Genomic DNA, 26863 nt, shown 5'->3' on the forward strand with positions numbered 1-26863 from the left:
TTGCAACGATGCTCAATTGGTACCAAGGGGCCCAAAGAGTGCCAAGAAAATATTCCCCACACCATGACACCACCACCACCAGCCTGAACCGTTGATACAAGGCAGGATGGATCCATGCTTTCATGTTGTTGACGCCAAATTCTGACCCTACCATCCGAATGTCGCAGCAGAAATCGAGACTCATCAGACCAGGCATCGTTTTTCCAATCTTCTACTGTCCAATTTCAATGAGCTTGTGCAAATTGTAGCCCCAGTTTCCTGTTCTTAGCTGAAAGGAGTGGCACCCGGTGTGGTCTCCTGCTGCTGTAGCCCATCTGCCTCAAATTTCGACGTACTGTGCGTTCACTGATGCTCTTCTGCCTACCTTGGTTGTAACGGGTGGCAATTTGAGTCACTGTTGCCTTTCTATCAGCTCGAACCAGTCTGTCCATTCTCCTCTGACCTCTGGCATCAACAAGGCATTTCCGCCCACAGAACTGCCGCTCACTGGATGTTTTTTTTTTTTCGGACCATTCTCTATATACCCTAGAGATGGTTGTGCGTGAAAATCCCAGTAGATCAGCAATTTCTGAAATACTCAGACCAGCCCTTCTGGCACCAACAACCATGCCACGTTCAAAGGCACTCAAATCACCTTTCTTCCCCATACTGATGCTCGGTTTGAACTGCAGGAGATTGTCTTGACCATGTCTACATGCCTAAATGCACTGAGTTGCCGCCATGTGATTGGCTGATTAGAAATTAAGTGTTAACGAGCAACTGGATAGGTGTACCTAATGAAGTGGCCGGCGAGTGTACACCATTAATATATAATATATACAGATACACATATACACACATACAGCATATACACACATACATACTGTCAGAGTCAGTGGTGGAGGACCCACTTAACTTTGCTCCGGTGGCGGCCAAGGCCAGCTACAGAATCAACAGGCAGAATTGGAGTCATGGTCAGGCAGAAGGTCAGGACAGGTGGCACAGGATCAGAGTCGGGGACATAGCAGAAGGTCAAAACAGGTGGCAGAGAGACGGGGTCAAGAATGTAGCAGACGGTCACAACGAATAATACACAGGAATTGCAACAGGGAACGCTTTCTCTAAGGCTATGAGGCACAAGGATCTGACAGGGGTCACAGGAAAAGACTGACTACTTATCAGTTCAGGTGCCCAGCAGCACCAATATGCGACGCTCTGGGCTTTAAAATCTACTGTCTGGAATCTTCTTACTAAAACAGTCCAGCGGTAGATTTCTTAGGCCGTCATTATGCTGTAGCGGTATATGAAATTCTATTTTATTCTCCCCTTTATGCCAAACAGTGAGTTTTAAAAATACACAAATAAACCCAAAGTGCTCTGGGGGCATCACTAGAGCCTTATTTAGCGCCAGCATCACAGGCTATTATCCACGCCCCTCCCCCGGAGTACTGATTACACTTCTCCTAGAGCATGTGAGGTTCAGTTAAAAATAAGTCTGTGAAAGAGAACTTTATGGACAGTTCCTGCATCATCCTACAGAGCTGCTTTAGTAAGTACTGTATATACTCGAGTATATACAGCCAGCTACCCCCCTAGTAGTATACAGCCTGCCAGCCCCCGGTAGTGTATAGCCAGCCTGCCCCCATGTAGTATACAGCCTGCCCCCTCCCCCCCAGCCTCCCCGATGTTGACGCGGCTCCCCAATGTCGGCTCAGCTCATCTTCTTTCTTCTGCGCGGCTCCTCTTCTTTCTTCTGTCTTCTTTAACTGCTGGTATGGACGCGGCTGGGTGATATCATAGCCGCGCCGATGCCGGCAGTTAAAGAAGACAGAAGAAAGAGGAGGAGCTGTGCGGAAGAAAGAAGACAAGTCGAGCTGACATCGGGGAGCCGAGTGGAACATCGTGACGCCTAAGGGTGTGAATATAAGTTTAGTTTTTTTTTAATAGACTTGTGTATAAGCCGAGGTGCTGAAAAACTCGGCTTATACACGAGTATATACGGTAGGTTCCAAACTGTAAAAGCCATTTAAACTGGACTAGTACTAGTTTTATCTGTTTTCATGCTTTTGACTTGCCCAGTGAAGGCAATAGGTCAGTGCACACTACTGAAGTGTAATCAGTTTTTTGGTGATCCATCATTACGTAAAACATAGGCCACATTTATCAAATCTGACCAAATATATAGAATTTTTTAATTCGTTTTTGGACATACAATTCCCCATTTCTCTTAAGCAGCTTGACCAATTTTTGACTAATAGTCGTAATAATATGTCACTTATGGATAAAGCTAATAAATATAATGTATAGCTTGTTATTGATATAAAATGCAGAAATATACATTCTAACCTGAAATAATGTTTTCTCTCTTTACAGAAATTCCTATTGAGCCTTTGAAACATTTGTCAAATCTCTCAAGTGTGAACCTCAAGCACAATCCCATAAATAAAGATGACCCGAACCTTTCTGACCTTAAATGTAAACTGGTTCTGTAAAGTGCAGAAGATTGAGGATATTGGCCTTCTCTTGGATTCATGCCTCTCGATCTGCAACTTTGCAGGAATGCCTCTGTCTGATCATATATAATTCATGGAAATTACTGAATCAATCATTATAAAATTACAGGTGCACTGTTTTTCGCAAATTGCTGTTTGAATATTTGGGTTGTCATATTAAAAAAGCTGCTTTTCCAAATGCATTTTAAAAGCTATTATTTTGATGTGCTCTTCTTTTTTTAATTATTTAAAATGTCCTATAAATGGTAGGATAAAAAAAAGTATTTGTTTTTTACCTCCTGATGTTTGAGGATACAAGAGAAAGCGGGAAAAAAAATCGGAATCACAAATTTATAGTGGATGATTAATGCAAGAACATGTTGCATGTAAGGGATGTGTATATGATTTCAGAATGTAAAGACTTGAGTAAAGTATATTTAATTGGATCAATAGATGCCTTAGTAGGGGTTTTCCACTTAAAAGAGGTCTCCTGACACTGGGCACATCAACAGTTTGAAGTTATTGTCGGCACTCCAGCACGACAGCAGAGTGATGCCCATTCCTCATGTGCCCATTTTGAAGCTCAGACTCATTCAAGTACAAAAGGCCTTCTGTTATTTGATTTATCTCCCTGCCCCTATGTTGCACTATTTAGGAGCGCAGCATAGGAGCTAGGGTACTTTGATACTCTCCCTCCCCGCTCCCCCGAAAGCAGTAGCAGTCTTCTGTGTACGGCATTGGTAATCTCTGAAGCCAGCAGACATGGTGATGTCTGCTTCAGAGCGCACACATACAGCTGACATACACAGGAAAAGAGAAGATGACTTCTGCTGCTTCAGGGAGAAGGAAAAGATGAGTAATTTTTTTTCTCAACAGCAAAACATACTTCTACGATGCTGGGTATAACTTTGTTTAAATGTAACTTTCAAACAGCTCATACAGATACATTTATACAGCACAAGCATGACATCCACCCTTTTTAGGACAACCACAAGGTTATTGTGACCCCTAAGGAATATGAGTTTGACACCCTTGTTCTAGACCAAAAACTGTTTAAGAAATATTCCCATTTTGGGTATTTGACATAAAGACATCACATTGCCACTCAACTAACTTGCTGCAATTTCCTTTTCCTTCTCCTATGTGACTCTCCTGGTTTTTGGAAATAATGACACCATTTTATAATCAGTGCTATGTACTGGAAAACTAGAAAAACATCAAGTGTGTTTGAATGGACAGAAGATATATTTGCAACATTATCTTATTAGCTTTATTTTACTGCTTTCCCTTTATGGTCCAATGACACATCCACATTATTCTTTGGTAAAGTTTGATCACAAAGATACCAAATATAAATGTTTTTTGTAATATCTTAATTGAGAGAAATCATACTGCATTCTACTGGTGGAAGAATGGCAGTGTCAGGGTCGGAACATGTGTGTGTTTTTGGTTTTATGTATAACTTTATGGACATGCTCTGGGTTGCGGTGTTAATTTGTAGCCACATTAGGTGAAGACAAACGTTCATCGTATCACACAATTTTTGCAAAAAAAATTGCGCAAAATAAAAGGTAATCAGAGAGCAAGTGTGTTCTTAGATTTTACTGGATAGGAGAGGGTCAAGAACATGAAAATTAGTTGATATTATCTCTTATAAAAATATAATATCAATATTTCCATTATCTGTGAGGTGCAGCAGCTCCTGTGTGCAGCCTCCTCCAAATTCTTCCTGTAGTCTGCAGGCTAAGAATCTGGAAGGGGGGCACAATTCAGAGGGCTATTTCTTTGGCTCTGTGAATAGAATCTTTCTTCTTTTTCCTTATGAGAAATTTTGTTTTTTCTAGGTGTCAGGAAAATGAAGATATTAACTGGTAAAGTGCTGTCAGAAGTTATTTTCTATATACCCTATATACTTGAGTATAAGCCGAGGCCCTTATTTTACCACCAAAACTGGGAAAACCTATTGTCTTGAGTTAAAGCCGAGGGTGGGAAATGCATTGGTCACAGCCAGCCCCTGTAGTATACAGCCAGCCAGCCCCCAGTTTGTCCAGCACTTAAAAAAAAAAGAAACTTACATACTAACTTTTGGGTGGTCCCGATGTTCGGCGCGGCTCCACTCCTGTTTTCTCTCTGCTGTAACAGCGCATACTATGATGACCACAGAAGATTATAAAATTATAATTATAAAATAACCAGCAACTGAAGTGCAGTCTCAAATGGAGTACAGAGGCCAGAATTATACCGTATACATTTACTCCCAACACGCCAGATCTCGTTGCTTCTAGTAAAGATTTCACAGTTTCCTTGCAAATTCCTTGCAGGTGAATCAAAATAATATAAACTACTTAAGTGATTCAGAATGCTGATAAAAAGGAATTTTTTAAATCAACATAGCATAGGCTATTGGAACCTGTCACCAGCTAAAAATCACAGGGGACAAGTTCCCCGATAACATCACCGCTTTTCTTCATCAAGGAACCCCCTTTCCTCCATGTACCTTATGTGGTTGGCCATGGTAAACAACAGTTACATGAATTGATAGCTAGCTATATGGCTAATATAAGATACAGTGCAGAACACTATATTTCTGATATATTGGAAAAGCCCATGCTATTTCTTTGTCATCGTTCCTCACTGTGCAAGTTTATCTTCAAGTATAACATACTGCACATCCAAAACACACATCTTATTAGCAGAAGTGAACCAGGCATAATAGTGTTTATAAAATCTCATTGCCCGGTTTCCTTCTAACCATCTTTGTGATGTGAAATAACATCAAAACTTGGTCCTCTGACTGTGAGATCTTATTAAAATCTTACATTTGTCTGCTAAAACTTATTTATGTCTTCTTATCTTTGATACTCAGGTTACAAATAGTGACTGCCGACAGCGGTAGATAATGAAACGCCTAACATGCTGTAATCACTTTCTCATTTTACAAAATGTGTCTTATAGCCAGTGATGGAAAATACAATACATCTTTTCATATAGAATAAAGCCAATTAATCAGCAAAACCAGAGAGATTTTTTCAAGGGCATCTTGCCATTTTAGAAAAAAAAATGCTCAAAGTGAATAAATTTTCTTCTGGACTGCTGAATCACAGCTTTTAGTTTTCTTTCCATGGCTGAATCGCATGTTTGCCTTAATTGTATTACTGCTGTCTAATTGTGTAAATTATGTGAAGTTTGTTGTGATAAAGCAGTGAACCTTAAGAATTTAACTTACACATATTAAGACTCCTCTGACACCTCAAGTCGTTAATCACTTCATCATTTACTGGACTAAATGTGGTCTGCATTTTGTATCAGTATCTGTAAAACAATACAAATAGTCCAGTATATGATGCACAAAGAATGGAATTAAAAGATTTGCACCTTTTCTGCCATGGAGACACTGTACAGGCAGTCCTCTACTTAAGGACACCCAACTTACAGATGACCCATAGTTAAAGATGGATCCCTCTGCCCACTGTGACCTCTGGTGAAGCTCTCTGGATGCTTTAGTATAGTCCCAGGCTGCAATGATCAGGTGTAAGGTGTCTGTAATGAAGCTTTATTGATAATCCTTGGTCCCAGTACAGCAAAAAATTTCGAAACTCCAAAGCAAAGCCTTGGCTAGGTGCTAGATGTGTTCACTATTGCCGAAATGGTTGCTGAATAGCTGATCCTGCACATGTCAGCTCCTGAACAGGAAGTTGGGTCCGTTCACCTCTAAACCTTAAATATTCTTTCATCATTAATTTCCCTGTTTACATAGCACCAACATAATGGGGCACGTTTACTAAGGCTCCGCGGAACGCATTTCCATCGGGTTTCACGCCGATTTCTGTATTTAACAGGGGTTTTTGTCGATCGGATTGTGTCGCAATCGCACCGGCTTAAATGCAACACAAATCGGGGGCAGGCTGTCGTACGATCCGACGGATTTGGACGGACCGTGAGATTTCACATTCAAATTGTGACGCATATAATGCACTTGCATGCACCGGGAAGAAGATGGCGTACGCTGTAAGTGAATCGCGGCAGCTGTGCGTTCTCGTCGGGGATCGCACCTCGGGGATGGCGCTGGGACAGGTAAGTAAATGTGCCCCATTGTGCTACACCATAAAGGCACCATCAATACTGAGGCTATATTAACATGCATTTTGAATTCAAAATATAAATCTAAGTTCAAAAGCATTGAGATACTAAGAGTTTCAATATTTAGCAATGTAAATGGCTTGTATTAGGATCTGTCTTCTTATAGTATCATCATTTACTGAACTAACAGTCAGACCTAATTACCCAGCACGTTTCTTGAATATACTGGGAGTTTGCGTATAAGAGCACCCGGGATCTACACAGCAGCAGGCAATTACTTTTTCTCTTCTAGGGCTTTTAATGTTTGCTCAATAACATTTGAAAAAAAAAGTCGCAATAAAAAAAGGCTATTCTAGAATAAAAAAGAATTAAATTCATAAAGAGGAGTAATTATTTTTATAATGTAGTTCACAGCCTATCCAAAAAGCACAAGACGAAGCTGCATGCAGTTTAGTAAAGATTGCTTAACTTTGCAATGCTGTTTTTCCATAGTTCCATCATTTACATGCAAGTGTAAGGCACACTGGACAAACTACAGTAGTAAGGCTTATAACATAGACCCAGATAATTGTGTGTTTTTCATGAACACACACTCTGACAACCCCTTTAACCATATTCGGTATTGCTCCTCCAAAATACAACTATTATTTCAGTCATTGAACCCTGTAAAGGAAAACAACAAAGAAATCACCACTTTTTTGCCATTTCACATATAACATAGTTTTTTTTTTTACAATTTTTTTTTGGGCCCCTAGCTCTCATGTCCCAGGACTTGTTTCTATTCTTTGACATGTATATGTGTTATACTGCTTTGCCTTTTGACCCTCCTGTCTTCCTGTCCCTGCAGTATTGTAACTTCTCCCCTCTCCGTCATGTAAGCAGCCATCTTTGTCAGGAAAAGTACATATCTGAATGTCTCTGCTACCCTGGCAAATTATATCCTTTTCACACCGTTGTAACCAGCATTTCTTCAAGATTTCTGCACCAAATAAAGCTGGAATCTTCCTACATGCTTCTTCAATGGAGTTGACACTATCTGATAACATGTGACTTGGTGTAAGTACTGGTTAAAGCAAAGATATAAGACTATCTATAAACACCTGCTTACAGCCAGGTTATTGAGTCAGAATAGTGAAAAGGATCATAGACTGCCAGCCCCAGCCGTGGGGACAGAGACTCAGCTACAGCTACAGTCATAGCAGCCATCCCTCCTCCATACTGTGTGTATTCCATCATCATGGCTGAGGGACACTCAGTACAGGGAGGCATGGATCCCAGTCACATGTCTTCACCATTTCCTTGCCTGAACATAATGTATTGCCTCTAGAGGGAGCCCTGGAGACACTGTCCACTATGCATGAGCATTACACACTGTAGTGCCAAGAATATGAAAGCATTCTGAAAAGAATCAATACACACGATAGTCTAGAAGAACTGCAAAACTTCCAGCATCTTAATGCTGAACGAGATGGCTTAATATATGAAACTTTGTCAAAAACAAGGGCAAGAATTGTGCGACTTCAAGAAACAACATCTTGTACTTCTGAGTCCACAAGACGTTCTAAACGCACGTCTAGGTCCCGATCTTCAAAATATTCAACACTCAGTGAGCAGCTTATAAAGACGCGTGCAGAAGCCGAGGCGACTAAGGTTCAGGCCGCCTTTGCGCAAAAGAAAGATAAAATGGAAGCAGAGGCAGCAGCCAGAGAAGCAGATGCAGCAAGAAGAAAGGCAGAAATAGAAGCTCTTCAGAAACAATGTGAGCATGCTACAGCCATGGCACAGGTGAAGGTTCTGGAAGAAGCAGCCTGTGGGAGTGAAAGAGATAGTGTTGCCTTGTGTACTAGAGACTATGTGTTAAGCCAAAGCAGTGAACCCCAGATTGCTACTACGTTCCTGACAGAGCAGATATGTCTTCACAGCGACAACACATAATTCCTACTGCAATATCCCAAAATCAAGGTCAGTACAATACTTTGCCTGTTCATCATCCTGATTCTTCACTCTACATAAATCACCACGGCCCTACACCTCAGCACGCTCAACAAGCTAAAACGCCAAACACTAACAATGGCCTAGCATCATACCAAGCCACAGCCAAGCCTATGGACAGTAAGCCACCTCCTGGGCTAAATGCCTATGCAGCCTCATTTACACCTGTGTTTCTTAGCCAGAACGCCGAGAACAATGTGACCAGCGCTACTCAGACAGCATTTCCTTGTCCAAGCTCAGAACGGACAGACATGTCAGAGTTTGCAAGATACATGTTACACTGTAAACTTACTAAGACCGGACTCATAAGGTTTGATGACCAGCCTGAGAACTACAGAGGCTGGAAATGTGCCTTCTTATCTGCAATTAGTGACCTCGGCATCACTGCTGCTGAAGAGCTAGATCTGTTGATCCGATGGCTGGGCTCACAGTCCACAGAACGTATTAAGAGACTCAGGTCTGTTCACATTGGTAATCCTGCAGCCGGTCTTACAGCTGCCTGGGAGAGATTACAGCGAACCTATGGCAGTCCTGAAGCCAAACGGTTGCAAAGTTTCCCAAGGATATCTGGTAAGGACAACCAAAAATTTCAAGAGCTTAGTGACCTACTTTCAGAGCTCCAACTAGCCAAGACAGACCCTCACCTACCTGGTCTCAGCTAGCTGGATACGTCTCGTGGGGTAAACCAAATAGTTGCCAAACTGCCATTTAGAATTCAATTAAAATGGGCTACAGTTGGGTCAAGATACAAAAGAGAGAATGAAGTCTGTTTTCCTCCATTTGACTACTTCTGTGAGTTTGTCAGCAACATTGCAGAGTCCAAGAATGACCCAAGCTTTTCCTACGGTGAGTCCAACGGCCTCAGTTCACCACCTTCTAAATATGACAGCCCACGCTCCGAGTACAGAAAACACAGAGGTCCTGTGTCAGTAAAAAAGACTGATGTTCTTCCCACTACCTCATCAGCTTCTGAGGAGCTCAGCTGTAAGATCAACCAAGGTGAAAAGATTGAGAACCCCAATCGCCTATGCCCTATTCATAAGAAGCCGCATCCTCTCAAGAAGTGTATTGGCTTCAGAAAGAAGCCACTTCAAGAGCGCAAGGAGCTGCTAAAGAAGTTTGGAATATGTTTCCGATGTTGTGCTTCCACTGAACATGTTGCTAAGGACTGTAAATCCACTATAAAGTGCATAGAATGTGACAGTGAGAACCACGTACAAGCTCTTCACCCCTCTCAGTCCAGCCTTACACCATCTACAGATCTCCCTCCTCCGGCAAAGCATGGCGGGGAAAACACAGATCAAGCAGCAAGGCCAATCACAGTATCCTCTTCATGTACAGAAGTCTGCGGAGAAGATCTTTGTGACAAGTCCTGCGCAAGGATATGCCTAGTCAAGGTGTACCCTAATGGTCAGCCAGAAAAAACTTTAAAGGTGTATGCTATCCTGGACGACCAGAGCAACCGATCACTTGCAAGGTCAGAACTTTTTGATCTGTTTGACCTAAAGGGAGATTCATACCCATATACCTTGGGCACTTGTAGTGGCATTACAAAGGTTTTAGGGAGAAGAGCCAGTGGACTTGTAGTAGCTTCTCTAATGGAAAATCTAGAGGTACCTTTGCTCACACTTGTTGAATGCAACCAGATACCATCTAACAGACAGGAGATCCCTACACCAGAAGCTGCTCTCCATCATCCTCATCTAAGGACCATAGCCAGTGAAATACCAGCTCTGGACAAAAATGCAGAGATCCTGCTTTTACTGGGAAGGGACATTCTCAGAGTGCACAAAATACGTTAGCAAATCAATGGTCCACATGATGCACCATTTGCCCAGCGCCTTGACTTAGGCTGGGTTATTATAGGCAACGTCTGCATTGACCGAATGAAAAGGCCTACCAAGATATCCTCATTTAAGACTCATATATTGCCAAATGGTCACAGCACTTATTTTCAGCCATGCCCATGTCATTACCAGGTGAAAGAAAAGATGAGTAACTGTAAGGGGCAGCATGACCAGCAAGATGACATGAACATTTGCCTTCCATGGGATGATAGCCTTGGATCTACAGTGTTCAACACCACAAGTGATGACAACAAGTTGGCACCTGCTAGAGAAGATAAAGAATTTCTCAAAGTAATGGATGAGGAATTCACTCAAAATGATTCCAACAGCTGGGTAGCACCTTTACCTTTCCGTACTCCAAGAACAAAACTACAAAACAATCTGCAGCAAACAGCCTCAAGATTTTCCTCATTAAAGCGCACCTTAAAGAGAAAGCCAGAGATGGAAAAACATTTTGTAGACTTTATGCAGAAGGTGTTTCACAGAGACCATGCAGAACCTGCAGCGCCACTAAAGGAAGGGGAAGAATGCTGGTACCTGCCATCATTTGGTGTGTATCACCCTCGGAAACCAGACCAAATCAGAGTGGTGTTTGATTCTAGTGCAGTTTGAGGGAGAGTCTCTCAACAATATACTCCTCACTGGTCCTAACCTCAACAACAGTCTTCTAGGGGTCCTAATGCGCTTCAGACAGGAACCTCTTGCAATAATGGCCAACATTCAACATATGTTCCATTGCTCCATTGTTAAAGAAGACAACAGAAACTATCTTCAGTTTCTTTGGCACAAGGACAACGACGTGAACAAGGAAGTCATAGATTATCGAATGAAGGTGCATGTCTTCGGCAACAGTCCATCTCCTGCTGTAGCAATCTATGGACTGAGAAGGACAGCCCAACAAGATGAGAAGGAGTATGGTTCTGATACTCGTCAGTTTGTTGAGAGGACTTTCTATGTTGATGAGGGACTTAAGTATTTACCCACAAGTAAAGAGGCAGTTGATCTTCTTACCAGAACACAAGAGATGCTGTCTGCAGCAAATCTCAGACTTCACAAGATCATCTCCACTAACCATGAGGTAATGAAAGCCTTTCCCTCAGAAGATCATGCCATCAACTTGAAGAGTCTTGATCTCGGTTCTGACACTCCTGTGCGCAGCCTAGGGTTGCTCTGGAACATTGAACAAGATACTTTTACTTTCCAAGTGTCTGCTTGTGATAAACCTTTTACCAAGCGAGGAGTTTTAACTGTTGTAAACATTATTTATGATGCTCTTGGGTTCATTGCGCCCATCACCATCCAAGGCAATGGTGACAACTTACCACTGAAAATACGGACTGGGACTCTCCGCTACCTATTGAGAAACAACTAAGGTGGGAAAAATGGAAAAGGTCTCTCGAAGTGTTATACTAACTCCAAGTTCCACGTTGTTATTCAACCAGCTTCCTTTCAACAGCCATCAGAAGGGAAGTCCACATGGTTTCTGATGCATCAGTGGAAGCCATAGCTGCAGTAGCCTATCTGAAGACCACAGGAGCCAGCAATGAGTCACATTGCGGATTTGTCTTAGGTAAGGCAAAACTTGCTCCAAAACCCGCACACTCTATACCGAGAATTGAGCTTTGCGCAGCCGTGCTAGCAGTTGAAATTGCTGAAGTAATACAAGACCAAATAGACATTGCAATTGATTCATTTACATTTTACACTGATAGCAAAGTCGTGCTCGGTTATATACATAACCAGACTAAACAGTTTTACATGTATGTCAGCAACCGAGTAGAACGCATCAGGAGCTTTTCTATGCCTGAACAGTGTCAGTATATCTCCACGGAACTTAACCCTGCTGATCGAGGAACAAGACCTGCACCAATTGCACATCTTTTGGATCACATGTGGTTATCTCCTCCAAAGTTTCTGTGTGAGGAAACTTGTCTGATTCCATCCAATGAAAGGAAATCAGGCCCACAGCCTCCACGTAGTACACTTCTGTAACTTCAAAAGTCAAGCTGAAGTCACATCGCTTCGAGCGTTTCTCAACTTGGTCATCCATTGTGTGAGCTATTGCCAGATTGGTTTACATCTCTCGCTGCTTTGCTAAGGACACACCATCACAGTGTCATGGGTGGCATACGTGTAAGGAACACCCTAATGCTTCAGACCTTGAACATGCTGAACAAATCATCATCTGTTGTGTTCAACAAGAAGTGTATCATCAGGAGATAAACTTTATCTAAAAAAACATCAGTTTGTCCAAGAGTAGTGTACTCTACAAACTCAATCCAGTGCTCGATCACCACCAGTTACTGAGAGTGGGCGGCCGGATAGAGAGATCTGACCTGTGTAACAAGGAACAAAATCCTATCATCATACCAGGTGGACATGACATTGCTACATTGCTGATCAGACACCATCATGAGCTAGTACAGCACCAAGGCAGACAGTTGTCAGATGAAAGTGTCATCAGGTCAGCTGGTTTCTGGATTGTGGGCATGAAGAGATGTATTTCCTCTGTATTCCACAAATGTGTTATGTGTCACAAGTTAAGAGGAAGACAGCAACAGCAGCAAATGGCAAACCTACCAGCAGACCGTCTAAGTACTGATCCACCATTTACTTATGTTGGGGTCAATGTCTTTGGTCCATGGCCAGTAGCTACTCATAGAACCCGTGGTGGAGCTGCAAATAGCAAACGATGGGCAGTTCTGTTTACTTGTCTCAGCATTCGAGCAGTACATATTGAGGTAATTCAAGACGAGAAAGAATTGGCACCAGCGCTTCAGGAGATATGCAATATAAAAATCTTCTTTATTCAATCCAGATAAAAATAAAACACGGCTTGGTACATAGGTAGGTGGACCACAGGTAAAAAACCAACGCGTTTCGCCCTATACGGGCTTAGTCATGGTTAAACAAACTACTAACTATATAAGTGTCGGCTATTTAAAGCTCGCGCCCTGGTGCGACACTTATATAGTTAGTAGTTTGTTTAACCATGACTAAGCCCGTATAGGGCGAAACGCGTTGGTTTTTTACCTGTGGTCCACCTACCTATGTACCAAGCCGTGTTTTATTTTTATCTGGATTGAATAAAGAAGATTTTTATATTGCATATCTCCTGAAGCGCTGGTGCCAATTCTTTCTCGTCTTGGATTCGTGTGCCCTGAGTCCGTGGGGCTGTTGCTGCTCCGTGCGCGGGAGAGATTGCTTGGAAAAGGTGAGCTGCACAAAACTTTCTTGTATTATATTGAGGTAATTGAATGCATGGATGCCTCTTGCTTCATCAATGCCCTTAGAAGATTCTTCTCCATTCGTGGACCTGTCAAACAGTTGAGGTCCGACTGCGGTTCCAACTTTGTGGGAGCTTGCAAGGAACTACAATTGGAAAACTTCTTAACCAACAATAGATGTACATGGGTGTTTAACCCTCCACATTCATCCCATATGGGAGGATCCTGGGAACGCATGATTGGAATTGCACGCAGAATACTTGAATCAATGCTAATGGACAACAACTCTTCCTTGCTCACTCATGAGACATTGGTCACCTTCCTTGCTGAAGTATCTGCCATAATAAATGCAAGGCCTTTAGTTCCAGTTTCCTCAGACCCTGATTCTCCAATCATTCTTACTCCTGCAACACTTCTTACTCAGAAGATCGGAACTGCTGATATTCCTCCAGGCACCTTTGACCACAGTGACATCTACAGACGCCAGTGGAAACAGATTCAACATCTGTCTAATGTGTTCTGGCATCGGTGGAAGAGAGAGTATCTCCATATGCTTCAAAGCCGTCAAAAGTGACTTCAAAACCTAACCTCCAGGAAGGCGATCTTGTTCTATTAAAGGATAAAGAAGCCCATCGTAATGAATGGCCCATGGGTCTCATCACTAAAGACATGCCTAGCGACGATGGAAAGATTCGCAAAGTGAAAGTCAAGATAACAAAAGGAGGTTACGCAAAGGTTTTTTTCCGTCCAATCCATGAACTAGTGCTTCTGCTACCAAAAGAAGAAGCCACATGAGTAACTTGGATACCCACTCAGCTTATGGCGGGGAGCATACCGCCATAGACTATAATATCACTTGCGGATTACAGTGTGGGTTGGTGGAAGTTTTGCTGATTGCGTCTTCCCCAATCCGAAGATGGGTTTGCTTGAACTTCTTCACAGTTTCGCATCAGGATTACAAATCTTCAACCTCAAGATTTGGACTTATTGTTATTGTTTGCATGTTGTTTTTTCTCTTGTTTACAGGTTTCAAGAACAACCTTTGGACAACATTCTTTCAATGTTGGTAGATTATGAAATCTAAAGATTTCAGACGGGGAGTGTCATGTCCCAGGACTTGTTTCTATTTTTTGACATGTATATGTGTTATACTGCTTTGCCTTTTGACCCTCCTGTCTTCCTGTCCCCTAGCTGCAGTATTGTAACTCCTCCCCTCTCCCTCATGTAAGCAGCCATCTTTGTCAGGAAAAGTATATATCTGAATGTCTCTGCTACCCTGGCAAATTATATCCTTTTCACACCGTTGTAACCAGCATTTCTTCAAGATTTCTGCACCAAATAAAGCTGGAATCTTCCTACATGCTTCTTCAATGGAGTTGACACTATCTGATAACATGTGACATGGTGTAAGTACTGGTTAAAGCAAAGATATAAGACTATCCATAAACACCTGCTTACAGCCAGGTTATTGAGTCAGAATACTAGCCTCCAGGGCTATTACAGATCCTGTTATGACAGCCTTGGCATCCCTGGTAAGGATCCTGGCTGAAGTGCCATGATTGGCATTTATATGCTTAACCCCTTAAGGACCAGGCCCTTTTTCGTTTTTGCGTTTTTATTTTTCACTTCCCACATTCAAAAATCTATAACTTTTTTATTTTTCCATGTAAAGAGCTGTGAGACTGCTTATTTTCTGCGTAACAAATAGCACTTCGTAGTGGTAGTATTCAATATTCCATGCCATGTACTGGAAACCGGGAAACAAATTCTAAATGCAGTGAAAATGATGAAAAAACACATTTGCACCATTTCTTGTGGGCTTGGTTTTTTACAGCTTTCACTGTGTGCCCCAAATGACAGGTCTATTTAATTCATTGGGTCAGTATGATCACAGGGATACCAAATTTGTATAGGTTTTAAAATTTTTTCATACATTTACAAAAATTAAAACCTCCTGTACAGAAAAAAAAAATTCTTCATTTTGCCATCTTCTTGCGCAGAGCTGTACAGAGCTGTGAGTGGTATCATTTTTTGCAACTTTTAATGACGTTTTCAATGCTTTTATTTTTAGGACTGTACGACCTTTTGATCACATTTTATAGAATTTTTTCTATTTTTCAAAATGGCAAAAAAATGCCATTTGCGACTTCAGGTGCTGTTTTCCGTTACAAGGTTAAACGCAGTGAAAAACGGTTATTATATTTTGATAGATTGGGCATTTTCTGACGCAGTGATACCTAATGTGTGTATAATTTTTACTGTTTATTTATATTTATATCAGTTCTAGGGAAAGGGGGGTGATTTGAATTTTTATGTTTTTTTAATATAATTTTTTTTTTTTTACTTTTTTTCATTTTTTTTTTTTACTATTTTTCAGACTCCCTAGGGTACTTTAACCCTAGGTTGTCTGATTGATCCTATCATATACTGCCATACTACAGTATGGCAGTATATGTGGATTTTGCACACCATCTATTACAATGTGCAAATCGCACATTGTAATAGATAGCCTAGATCATGATAGCCTCGGATCTTTGTGTGCTCCGAGGCTGTCATGGCAACGGATCGCCGCTCCCCGTTGAAGTCACGGGGAGCGACTATCGGAGCCAAGATGCCGCCGGCAGCTTTGCCGCACGCAATCAAAGGGTTAAACCCTTTGCTAACGTCATTATGAAGCAAATGCCCGGTGAGTATGAAGAGGGCTCAGCCCGTGAGCCCTCTTCATACTCCCCCAATGCGCAGCAAGACTTAAGGTTACGTCTTATGGCGCTATGGGGTTAATAACCAAGAATCAAGTCAAGAAATTTTACAGTTGTTAGCAGCAGATATTTGCTACAAACACCCTCTACGTATGGAGAGAGTACATTTCATGAATCCTCATCACACCCCCTTAATGATAGCATGATGTTTAGATCCACACATTGTTAGGGCAAAGTTGGTGGGGGCACCTCGGCGCAAAATCTGATGGGGGGCCCATCAGACAGTAGTACAGACAGGGAACAACAATCACTATTTACAGCCCCCCAGCAATCACTATATACCGCACCCCAGCAATCACTATATACAGCCCCCCAGCAATCATTATATACAGCGCCCAGTAATCAATATATACAGATCCCCCAGCAATCACTATATAGCCCCCCCAGCAATCAATGTATACAGCCCCAGCAAATCACTAAATACAGCTCCACCAGCAATCACTATATACAGCCCCCCAGCAATCACTATATACAGCCCCCAGCAATCACTATATACAGCTCTCCCAGCAATCACTATATATAGCCCCCCAGCAATCACTATATACAGTCCTCCAATCACTATAAACAGTTCCCAGTAATCACTATATACAGCCCTCCAGTAATACCTATATACACTTCCCCCAACAATCACTATATACACCTCCCCCCACATTAACTATATACAGCGCCCAGTAATCACTATATACAGCTCCCCCAGCAATCACTATATACAGCCCCAAGTAATCACTATATACAGCCACCTCAGTAATCATTATATACAGCCCCCAGCGATCACTATATACAGGCCCTCAGAAATCACTATATACAGCCCCCCAGCAATCATTATATACAGCTCCCAGTAATCAATATATACAGATCCCCCAGCAATCACTATATACAGCCCCCCAGCAATCACTATATACAGCCCCCCAGCGATCACTATATACAGCCCCTCAGAAATCACTATATAGCCCCCCCAACAATCAATGTATACAGCCCCCAGCAAATCACTAAATACAGCTCCACCAGCAATCACTATATACAGCCCCCCAGCAATCACTATATACAGCCCCCCAGCAATCACTATATACAGCCCCAAGTAATCACTATATACAGCCACCTCAGTAATCATTATATACAGCCCCCAGCAATCACTATATACAGCCCCCCAGAAATTACTATATACAGCTGCAGGTAATCACTATATACAGCCACCCCAGTAATCATTATATACAGCCTCCAGCAATCGCTATATACCGCCCCCCAGCAATCACTGTATACAGCCCCTGCACCCTGAGTAATCACTATATACAGCACACCACCAATAAATACATAAATCCATTCCCTAGTACTTACTATATACAGCCACTCAGCAATCACTATATACAGCCACTCAGCAATCACTATATAAAGCCCCCCAGCAATCCCTATATACACCTCCCCCAGCAATCCCTATATACACTCCCCCCAGCAATCACTGTATACACCTCCCCCAACATTCACTATATACAGCCACCCCAGTAATCATTATATACAGCCCCCAGCAATCACTGTATACAGCTCCCCCAACAATAAATGTATACAGCTCCCCCAGCAAATACTGTATACAGCACCCCAGTAATCGCTATATACAGCCCCCCAGCAATCACTGTATACAGCCCCCCCAGCAATCACTGTATACAGCCCCCCCCAGCAATCACTGTAGACAGCCCCCAGCAATCAATATATACAGCCCCTCAGTAATCGCTATATACAGCCCCCTAGCAATCACTGTATACAGCCCCTGCAACCGGAGTAATCACTATATACAGCCCCCCACCAATATATACAGCCACTCCCCAGTACTCACTATATACAGCCACTCAGCAATCACTATATACAGCCCCCAACAATCACTATATACACCTCCCCCAACAATCACAATTTACACCTCCCCCAACAATCACTATATATAGCCCCCCAGCAATCACTATATACAGCTCCCTCAGCAAACACTATATACATGTCAACAATCTCTATATACAGCTCCCAGTAATCACTATACACAGCCCCAAGTAATAACTATACACAGCCACCACTGTAACTATTATATACAGCCCACAGTAATCACTATACACAGCCGCTCGGCGCTGCCATCTTAATATACATCCAATGGTCTATGGGGGTACCGGACCATAGAGACAGACCCCAATTTACCGTTGGCGGCTCAGGCGGTCATGCAACTGCATGAACCACCCACAATGGCGAGAAGTCGGATTCAAATATACTGTGGGCGTTTTGGAGGGTCATGTCACCGCCTGAATCAAATTCACCTGTTCAGTTCATGCATTTCATATGTTAAATAAAGAAACTACTCCTAAAATCACATGAAAATTGATGATGCCATTGAAATATTGCAACTTTAAAGGGGTATTACCGTGAAGACAAGATTCTTAAATACACTCAGGATAAGAAAATAACATGTTCTTTAATTCACTGTTATTAACAAAAATACAGCATTTCACAAATATAACTCCAACCTGTCTTTATCAGTCCTGGTGTGTATGATTTTGGTTTCCATGGGATCTGACCATAAATCTTCAGATTTTTATGGTTGGGCAGGACAGATTCTTCTCATAAATTGCTACTCCTATCTTTTAGATGCAGTGTGCTCTCAGCCACTCCCCTTCCATTACAGGTCAAGCTCACACATACACACACACACTTTCTGCCAGAAAGCAGAGTGCACAGACTTACTCTACTTTTTGTTTTCAAGCATTTACCTACAGCATCTCACAGCACTAGAGGAATCATGAAGTGTGTCTGCTTGGAGATTACCCGCCCACACTCTGGAATTTTACAATGACCACCACTAAGTAATTACATTTAAAACAGCAATAAAACTTTGTAAAATTGTCAAGTATGGGAGTTAAAAATGTTTATTGTGTGAAAATCACTACAGGGTAATAATTTAAGAATTTTCTTCCATGGATGAATCACTTTAAGAAGAGGCAAAAACGAATGATTTTTTAAATAGCATTTCTATTGTGTAACACTGGCAAAAAGAAATAAAACATATATAAAGCACCATCTAAAGTGTACTGACTCACAGAATAAAGGAAAAATCTTATTTATGCCTTATGGTAAACAGCACAAAATTTAACATAAAAATGCCAGTATTAGTCTATAGAAAGAGTTGATACGGGGGGCGTGGCCGGATGTTAACAGGGGCAGACGTGCCTCACTGAGTTCTCCGCTACCCGGGCCAAATTAGCTTAAAATCAGCGGGCCAGCACTTACCCACATATGGGAGGACGGCGGGGACAGGCGACCCGCCTCTCAAGGAGCCAGGAGAGACCGGCAAAGAGAAAAGCGGCAGAGATCCCGGCAGCACGATCCAAGATGGTGCCCGTAACACAATGCGGTGAGCAGGCACCATCCCCCTCTCCCCTGCAGCAGCGCCTGCCACGCGCTCCCTACAGTGAGGTCCTGTTAACCTCCGGAACAGCAGGAGGGCACTCACCCAGACCTCTCACAACCCCTCTGCAGGCAGAGGGGTAAGATATAGCCATCGGAGGCCCTGTGGGGACAGAGGAACATTCTCCTGAGGTGACCTCAGGAACCAAACATGAGCTCCAGCAGGCTATGACCCAGGGGAGAATCCCCCGTCATCAGAGGTCCCCTGCCCCCTCTTTCACACCTCCCACACCAGGCCCTGTTTTCACAGATGGGGACATGGGGGTGAATACAGCAATAACAGATTGTGCCTCACCAGCACACCAGCCCTCCATGCCACCCTCACCTTCCCTGCCACAGGGAGAGATTGAGAAGAACTCCTCTGGAGCTGCAATCGCAGTGGAGATGCACAATACTAACTCACTATGGGGTCCCCCTGCGGATTTGCTACCACATTCGCCACGACTACCTCTTGCCACTCACCAGAACAGTAGTCCACCATCTACGCCTCAAGTATTATCGCCTTTACATCTACCTTCCTTATCTCAGTCGTCCCCTCCTCTCCAGGACCCACTTTGGCTTTATATCCAGCAAATGCCCACTAAAAAGGACTTTAGAGAGCTGATTGATGAAGTCAAAGAAACCTGCAGACAAGAGATCGCAGCAGTTCATAAAGATGTGCAACAGGTGGCGCAAAGAGTGGATATGCTGGAAGATGACCATAACGCTGCCCCTGCGGTGGTCTCGACTTTACAACATCAAGTGACTGAGCAAGCTTCAACTATCAGAGACCTGAAAAGACATATAGAAGATCTTGATAATAGGGGGCGTCGACACAATATTAGAGTACGGGGCATTCCGGAACAGCAAGGAGAAGAGGATGTGCAAGGCTACCTACAACGTTTGTTCAATATGATCCTGGATAGACCTCCGGAGACACCGTTAAAAATGGACAGAGCTCACAGGGCGCTCCGTCCGAAAACCAGCGGTCCCCCTAGGGAAGTTATTTGCCATATTACAGATTTTGAAATTAAGGAGGAAATTATGAAGTGCTCTCGACAACTTAAAGCAGTTTCCTTTCTTGGTTCTCGGCTCCAACTATACCAGGACCTCTCCTGGATTCCGCTTCAACAACGCCAAACCATTAAACCCCTACTAGACGTGCTACGAGACAAAGGGATACCGTATCGTTGGGGGTTCCCTTTCAGCTTGACGGCTAGAAAAGATGGATACTCTGCCACCCTCCGCTTTCCTGAGGACCTCCAGGCCTTCTGTGAGGTCTTCCAGCTCAACCAGCCTGATCTCCCTGATTAGCCTCAGCAACCAACGGCGGTACCGTTGCCCCCAACCTGGCAGCCGGTCCGTCCGCCTAAGAAGAAGCAAAAAGCCCCGGATCAGAGTCGCAGATCTCCAACGGGGCGATAAGTATTAACAGTGACATTTCTTGTGTGCTGATATATATGCTATACACTAATCTGTTAATGTTGTTATATTTCAATTACATGGGCTGGATGTACTTTATCATGGGATTTCCTGTAAATGTCTTCCAGTCAATGCTCACCTCCCCATTTTTCTCAGCTTCCCCTCTGCCTAGATGGCCCCTATAAGCCCTTATTACAAGGCCCGGGTGAAACTCAGTGTTTAATGTCATGTTAATCTGTAGTATGTTGACAACTGGTTATGACTATTCCCCCGAAATGAATCCTCCTGACAGTCTTCGCCCCTCTGCTGAGGAGCCGACAATCCCCCTGTGGCTTGCAACTGTTTTAAGGAGGATTTACAGCGAGATCGGCAATAGGCCTCCCTCGCTATACACATTTTTGGTTCTTATGTTGTTTTCATTTGAAAGTTGTAATTTGACTCTAAGGTATATTCATGGATCCCTCTATAGGTTGTTCTCCACTGCCATTCGGCGTAGAGTGGAAACTGTATTCGGCTTGGTTCCCCCGGGAGACCCTATAGTCGAGTTTCCATCTGCTCTACTTTTCATTTACAAAGCCCACAGGCCTTTCCACTTTGACAATGGTTAAGGTTCTCTCTTTGAACGTAAAAGGCCTTACCTCAGATGCAAAGAGGCGTCTTGCACTTAAAGAACTAAAACATGCCAAAGCTGATATAGTCTTTCTCCAGGAGACACACCTCACAGCAGCAGGGTCCTTCCAATTTGCTAAACACTGGTTTCCAACTGCCTATATGGCTCATTTACCCACGAAAAAGAAAGTGGGAGTAGCCATACTAATATCTAGCCACTGTCCCTTCCAAATTCTAGATAGTGTGATCGATCCCCAAGGGCGCTTCATTATTCTTAGGGGTACTAAATACGATATCAATGTCACCCTATGTAATATTTATGCCCCTAATAACCGCCAGATGCCCTTTCTTACTAAAATCCTTTCCAAACTGTGTTCGGTACAGAGCGAAATACTTATACTAGGAGGTGATTTTAACGCTATTTTCTTAGATAGTACAGATCGCCTGACCCATCCTGCACGTCCAGTGCCACAAAGTGTGAAATCACAAGCACTGCGCTTACGTCAATTAATCCGTAAGCACTCCTTGTTTGACTTATGGCGGGTAAATAATCCAACCGCTAAAAGAATTCACCTTCTACTCCCAGCCCCATAGGACTCATTCTAGGATAGACTATTTTTTTGGTAATTACCCTGCCTTAAAAGCCGTACATCTGGCAACTATAGGCCACATAACGTGGTCCGATCATGCCCCGGTTCTCATTGACATACAATTGGAGGATGCCTTCTCCAAAACAACACATTGGCGTCTAAATGACACCCTTCTATCGTCCATACCCTCTAGGGAAGCTTTGAAGACAGTCCTGACGAATTACTTTAAGGAGAATACTTCAACAGCACCTTCAGTACCGATCTTATGGGAGGCACATAAAACGGTCTTTAGGGGGGAAGCAATATCATTAGCCTCCAAGTTAAAGAGAGATAGACTTCTGCATTATTCTAGATTTAAACAGCAATTACGTCAAGCAGAAGGGGAGTATGGATACAAGAAGAAAATTGGATCGCAGCACTTCCATTAAAAACGAAATCTTTATTCCAATAAGATTAAGTTTGTATGCCCTTAATCATGGCATACAAACAATAAATCACTTTACAAATTTAAAGGAAAAAACCACCAATCACAGAACGGGGGTGTGTACGAGTCATGTGGTGCATCACGTCAACAAATGGGCGTGTGCAACAGGTGACGCGTCATGTGATGCATCACGTCATCAAATGGGCGTGTGCAGCGGATGACGCTACGATAAGGAATGAAGATACAATAAATTCCCGCAATCTGCTGATCGCTATCGTACATTGTTCAGATAATAGGAATACAAGAATAACATATGAATATATGAAAATGAGACATTACAGAATCATGTTAATGCCATAGTTAAAAGACTTTAAATACAAGGTAACCAAGAGAATGATAATTATATTCTATTACATAGCGAGGTGAGTAAACTTAAACAAGAAGTGTGTATCAGTAAACAAACAGTTAGCTGTTAAACAGAGATATGGATGACCAACGTGAGTATCTGTTAATAGAAGTACGAGAAGTCCGTTCTGAAGTTCAAGCCGGCTGGAAATCGAGTGCCTAGCCTGAAAATCCAGAGGACCTCTCTTTGTAGCAAAATATTTTTTTTGTTACCTCCTCTTTTGGAGGGAAAGATTTTTTTAATACCCACATAAAAAACTTTGCATATAGTACACTCAATAGTATACACAACAAAACTTGTGTCACAATTGATGAATGACTTGATAGGATATTTACATGTACCATCGGAAGAGAAAAATTGGTCAGAACGTTTGGAATAGGTGCAAACATTACAGCGAGATGTTCCGCAACGAAAAAACCCCTTAGTGTCCAACCACGTTCTTGTGTCTGAATTACCACTAGAAAATAGACTCGGAGAGAGTATAGAGCCTAGAGTCTGTCCCCTCCTGGACACAAAATTACATCCATTCTTTAGGATGGCATTGAGTTTGTCATCCTGATATAATAGTGGGAGATTTTTTTTGAGGACATTGACTATTTGGTCAAAATTGGAACTGTATTGGGTGGAAAAAGTAACTATAGAATTGTTGGAATAGTTTGGTTTGTTCTTGGTCATCCTGTCTTTTCTGGTGTAAGATAGCTTGGTTGAACGATTTTTACCTTTCCCCATCTCAAAACCCCTTCTTATCATCCATCTGGGGTAATTCCGGGCGGCTAGTCTGGCACCTAATGAATCGGCTTGATATAGGAAATCCTTATCGTCTGAACAAGCTCTTCTCAATCTAGTGAACTCCCCTACGGGGATAGCTTTAATTGTGTGAGCAGGGTGATTGCTCGATGCATTCAGAATAGTATTCCCTGCTGTGGGTTTTCTGTAAAGTGTAGATGAAATCCTGCCTTGTGCTGGACAGCCTTCCAATACGAGATCTAGGAACGCTATCTTAGTTTGTTCCACACTGTGTGTAAAATTCAAGTTAACATTGTTTCTGTTGATATATGAGACAAAGTCTGGCACGGACGGCACACCACCCGACCACACTATAAGTATGTCGTCAATGTACCGCCTGTACCAGACTATAATGTCTCTAAAAATATTGACATCTGAATAGATAAATTCCTCCTCCCACCAAGACATGAAGAGGTTCGCCAATGAGGGCGAAAAACGTGCCCCCATTGGCGATCCCCTCGTCTGGAGGAAAAAAACCCCATCAAATGAAAAATAATTATGGGAGAGTAAGAATTTTGTGGCATTGATGATAAATTCGCATAACTCCACAGAATATAAGCTTGATTTGTACAAATGATGTGCCAGTGCGGCAATGGCCAAATCATGTGGTATAGAGCTATACAAAGCAGTGACATCACAGGTCACCCAAATGTAATTACTTTTCCATACAAATGTGTCAAAAACCCTAAGTACTTATTTGCTATCTCTCAAATAGCCCGGGAGTGCAGTGACTAAGGGTTGCAATAGGTCATCCACCCATTCACAGAGTTTCTCGTTGACCGAACCTATACCTGAAATAATCGGTCTAAGGGGAGGTGGAAATGAATCTTTATGAATTTTCGGTAACCCATGAAATATGGGAATGATAGGGTTAGTGGGGCATAGATGGTTTGAAGGGGAGTATGTATCTCATCCCACACATTCCCTACTAAGGAAAATTCTAGTGCTCAGATCGAGAATAAGAGAATTAGACCTATTAGATGTTGAACGAATGCTTAAATTCTCCAAACGTAGGTTTTACAAATTTGGGAATAAAGCACACAATATGCTAGCTCGTCAATTGCGAAATAATACGGTTAACCAGACACCGCATCACATCAAGGATAAGAATGGCACCCTACACTACCACCCCACCAAGATTGCTGAGCCTTTTCACTCTTATTACTCTAACCTCTACTCATTGCCATCCACACTCTTCCTCCTCCCCTGAAAGACGGATAAAGTTGGACCAATATCTCTCTCAATGTTCTCTTCCCCATTTAACTGCAGAAGCCCTAACCCAATTAAATGGGGTGATAACGCAAGGGGGAGAAAGAAGAGGTGGTAAAGGATTTACCAGGGAATGAGGCCACAGGCCCAGATGGATTTACATATCTCTACTATAAGACTTTTTTGCCACTTCTTCTACCTCATATGGTGGATCTGTTCAACAGATTTCTTAAAGGCGAGGCAATCCCCCAAACAATGTTGGTTTCACATATTACGGTCATCCCTAAGCAGGGAAAAGATCCATAAAATACCTAGGGATTAAACTGACCCCATCTTATTCCTCCTTGTACAAGGAAAACTTTCCCCCCTTAATTCAGGATGTGAGAAGGCAATTACAAAGCTGGCGTACTATAAACCTTTCTATGCTAGGTAAAATAGCAGCAGTGAAAATGTCAATTCTCCCCAGATTTTTATATCTCTTCGAAACACTCTCAGTGAGGGTTCCAGTTAGTACTCTGAGGTGCATTCAGTCAATGTTTTTGGACTTTATATGGAATTCCAAAAGGCATAGGATTTCAAGAACCGTCCTAATGGCACCTAAGTCACGGGTGGGCCTGGGGCTACCCGATATAACGGTATATTATTACTGATTACAACTGATTTAAGACACATAGTTTCCTGGACTTCATTGGCGGCCTTCAATACGTGGACAGAAATCGAGAAGCTTTGGCTAGCTCCTGCTCATCCCACAGTCCTGATTTGGGGGCCACCATCAGAAGTCCCCACATACTCCCTTTTAGGCCCCATGGCGTTTACCAGAGACATATGGCGGAGGTGTCGCATGCGATATTCTTTAGCCACCTTGAAGTCACCTCTTACTCAGTTTCTATATACACCGGTGTTAAATATTACAGATTTACAATATTCTAATTTGGGTGTGAAAATGTACTCAAGAGTTGATCAAACACAACATGGTCAATGAGATACAAATGTGATAGGATTAAAATACAAATGGAGAGTAAGTGTGTAATAATCATGAGTGAAAGATCAGGTTCATATATGGGCAGCATTGGAGTTGTATGTACATTCTTGACATATACCTAAAAAAACCTACGGAAGGAAGCAACCTTCCCCCAACCACATCCATATGGCTTTACTATATAATGGTTTCTGTGTTAGCTGGTCATAAAGGAATGTTACCATATATGGTTATGAACAAGGCCAATGGATGAGTTTGGCGCATAATGCAACTCTATAGGACTGTACTCTTTAAAAGTGACTCTGTGATTTTTAGACATGGGTTGGGTATTGGCTGAGAATATACCCATGTATATTACTGACTACTATTGGTATAATGACTACGGCTTGTTAATGGATATGGTTTTGAGATAAGAGGTATGATAGAACAAAACATATAGTTCTGGGATTTATGTGACAATAACCTTATCAGTGTATTGTGCACATAATTCTATTTCTATATGGGCCAAGTAGTGTCATAAATGATATTATATTGTGGCCTGAATAAGGTAATCTGATAGCAGTATCATGTTTTAGTTTGTAAAGTCTTAGTTAAGCATTTATTACATCTCTAAATATGTAGAAGTCAATATAAATTATTCATCTAACT

General features: G+C 42.4%; 2 protein-coding genes across 3 annotated transcripts in view; one reads left to right on the forward strand and one right to left on the reverse strand.

Annotated features, from left to right (window-relative positions):
• Nucleotides 1-2686, forward strand: part of LRRC20 (leucine rich repeat containing 20) — a 436150-nt gene extending 433464 nt beyond the window's left edge. The window contains exon 5 of the mRNA XM_072130514.1: nucleotides 2353-2686. Within this exon, the coding sequence (XP_071986615.1) occupies nucleotides 2353-2471 (119 nt within the window). The 3' untranslated portion in view covers nucleotides 2472-2686. The remainder of the gene's footprint in view (nucleotides 1-2352) is intronic.
• Nucleotides 1-26863, reverse strand: part of LOC140106228 (ropporin-1-like) — a 270178-nt gene that overhangs the window by 165189 nt on the left and 78126 nt on the right. The window lies entirely within an intron of this gene.

The sequence above is a fragment of the Engystomops pustulosus genome, chromosome 11 (genome assembly GCF_040894005.1).
Source record: "Engystomops pustulosus chromosome 11, aEngPut4.maternal, whole genome shotgun sequence".
Classification (NCBI taxonomy): domain Eukaryota; kingdom Metazoa; phylum Chordata; class Amphibia; order Anura; family Leptodactylidae; genus Engystomops; species Engystomops pustulosus.